This window comes from Lathyrus oleraceus, chromosome 2 (genome assembly GCF_024323335.1).
Source record: "Lathyrus oleraceus cultivar Zhongwan6 chromosome 2, CAAS_Psat_ZW6_1.0, whole genome shotgun sequence".
In the NCBI taxonomy this organism is placed as follows: domain Eukaryota; kingdom Viridiplantae; phylum Streptophyta; class Magnoliopsida; order Fabales; family Fabaceae; genus Lathyrus; species Lathyrus oleraceus.
In genome coordinates this window covers 345,941,546-345,944,131 of record NC_066580.1, presented here as the reverse complement: position 1 = coordinate 345,944,131, position 2,586 = coordinate 345,941,546, and the positions used below count along the sequence as shown (strand labels likewise).

Genomic DNA, 2,586 nt, shown 5'->3' with positions numbered 1-2,586 from the left:
TGCTAAAACCATTTTGTCTCCCTGAATAACTTCTTTCTTAAAATACTTCCTTTCCATATTGAGAAATTCTTTCCGTTACTTTTTCTAGACTTGGTGAATCTTCATCAGAGTCTTGTTGTATCGGAGTCATTCTTCAGAAGGAGATCATATCTGAATTCATCAGAGCTTCTCAGAGTACTAGTCTTTCTTGATCATCAGAACTAAGGCCCGTAGTTGTTAGAGCTTCTGGTTCTTTTTACTGTCTTGCTTTGGTCAGATTCAGAACTTCTTGGGCGTACTTCTTCCTTAGTGATGTCTGATCTTCTAGCACTTTGTATCTGATCAGTGTTTGTATCTGAGAAAATGATCAGAGTCCTTCGTTGCTGTTCAGAGTCCTGCACACTTAGAATTTTTTTGTTAGGGTGCCATTTTTGGTTTCATCCTTTGTTATCATCAAAATCTTGGAATTCTATTGTAGAACCAATTTTGTTCTTACAATCTCCCCCTTTTTGATGATGACAAAACAATTTTAATTTAGAGATGAAACATTTTAAGATAAGAGTTTTAGATCAGATAGAGGTGAGCTCCCCCTGAGTTAAATCTGGAAGTTCAAAAGTTCTTACCGGACCTTCCATGATTTGGTGTTTCTAGCTACTTTCCTGCAAATCTCTAAGTCAAAAATTAGAAACAATCTTTGCAGAGTTTTGCTAGGAGTTAGATATGTTTTCATCAGAGCTGTTTTTAGTTCTCGCCCTTTTTGTCATAATCAAAAAGACTTATTGAAAAATAAAGGGCATATATATATATATATATATATATATATATGTATATATATATATATATTATATATTATATATATATATATATATATATATATATATATATATATATATATATATATATATATATATATAGATAGTAGGTACAAAGGCCAGAAACGCAGAAAAACAAGAATGCAGAAAACAACAGGCAAATCAGAGCAGAGCAACAAGCAAATCAGAAGAACAACAAGCAAAAGTGAATAACATAGAAACAAGTCCTAGGTGCCTAAGGGTTTGGAGGTGGAGGCATCCTCTGGAGCAACTGGGTCAGCAGATTCTAAATGTTGATATTGACGGAATCCTGTTGATCCAATCTGGCTCGGACTTCCTGCTGTTCCTTCTGTAGTTCTTCAAGGGTCTTGAGGACCAGAGGGACAAAGGTGGAGGACTCCCCCTGAGTCAGAGCATCGTGTTCTACCCTGGCGGCAGACTCTTCAGCCAGACGAGCTGCTTCTTCAGCGGCAGCTTTGGTTGTTGCTTCAGCTTCAGCAGCAGCGGCGACCTCAGCTAGAGCTTTTGCCTCAGCTTCCTTGAGCCTCTGTAGTTCTTCTTGCTTTCCTTTCTCTTCAGCTTCTTTGTGTGCCCGCTCCTCAGCTTCTCTAGCTAGATGCTCTTGAAGTCTGATCTCAACGTTTTTGATAAAGTCGTTGTGGACTTGCTCAGAGAGGCCCTTCAGCTTAAAGGCTTCAGAGGTCATCCAACTTATCACTCTGTTCCAGTGAGTCCTTACAGCGGAGGGATCATCATTGATGCCAGAGTTGATGGTCAGAGACTTGACCTTGTCAACTGAAGCTTCTGCAAACACCTTTATTGCTTCCTCAAGGGTTAGAAGGGTGTTTTCAGGTTCAGAGGCTTGGGGTGGAGAAGTGGGAGGGCTTAAGTTAAGTGTGGGAGTTTGTGGTTCAGTGGATCTATTTAGTGGGGGTATTTCAGAGTTGGGTGGTTGTGTTTCAGCGTGAATTGGTTCGGATGGTGGAGGGTCAGATGTGGTTGTGTTTGGGTCTTCTGTGGGTGAAGAGGTAACTTCTGGTTCCGGAATGGATTGTGTTGGCAGTTGAGAGGCCAGAGCACGTGTTTGGAGCTGAGCCAGAGTTGGGGAGTGAGGGTCAGATGGTTCAGTGTCTGAAGAAAGTGTGTAGTAGGGTGGTGATTTTGGAGAAGAAGATGAGGAGGGTGAGGTTGTTTTGTTTAGCCTTTCTGCTTCCGAAATGGGTAGAGAGGTGGTGGCCAGGTTAAATTTTTGAGAGGGTTGGTTAGATGGTCTAGTGGTTGAGGGAGGAGTTTTTGAGTTAGTGTATATGGGCGTTGGTTGAGGGATTGAGGAAGCAACAGGTTTAACTTGTACAGAAGGAGGGAGAGAGACAGACTTACCAGAGGATCCAGTCAGAGGTACTGGAGGTCTTGATCCAAAATATTCTCCCAGCTTTGCTTTCTTCGCCTGCTTTGCCTTCTCAGAAGGTTCTTGTGGCCTCTTCATGAAGTCTAGAGGAAATTGTGGCAGCCAGTCTGAGAACTCAACTCCTTGTTTGCGCAGATCGTCTAAGTAGTACATGACTACCTCTGGAGGGTTGATCTTTGAGAACATATAGAGTCCATTTGGGATCTTTCTCTGATCTTTAAGAGCTTCCCAGGAGGTGTCCAGAGTTGGTTTGACCCTTACTTGATTCAAAATTCCCATGCTCTTCAGATTTCGGGCGTTCAGAGCTCTTCCAGTATCTATCATTACGTCTTCCATGAGTCTGAACTGTATCAGATGGTCCACGAGACCGCTTTCAATCAGGACGTC

At 42.0% G+C, this 2,586-nt stretch overlaps 1 protein-coding gene across 1 annotated transcript; it reads right to left on the bottom strand.

Moving 5' to 3' along the window:
* Positions 1–1,077: 1,077 nt before the first annotated feature.
* LOC127123203 (eukaryotic translation initiation factor 4 gamma-like) lies at positions 1,078–2,352 on the bottom strand. The gene is made up of 2 exons (XM_051053446.1): positions 1,579–2,352; positions 1,078–1,470 (listed from the first exon to the last, which is right to left on the bottom strand). The coding sequence occupies exons 1-2, from the start codon at positions 2,350–2,352 to the stop codon at positions 1,078–1,080; spliced, it is 1,167 nt and encodes a 388-aa protein (XP_050909403.1).
* Positions 2,353–2,586: the final 234 nt, after the last annotated feature.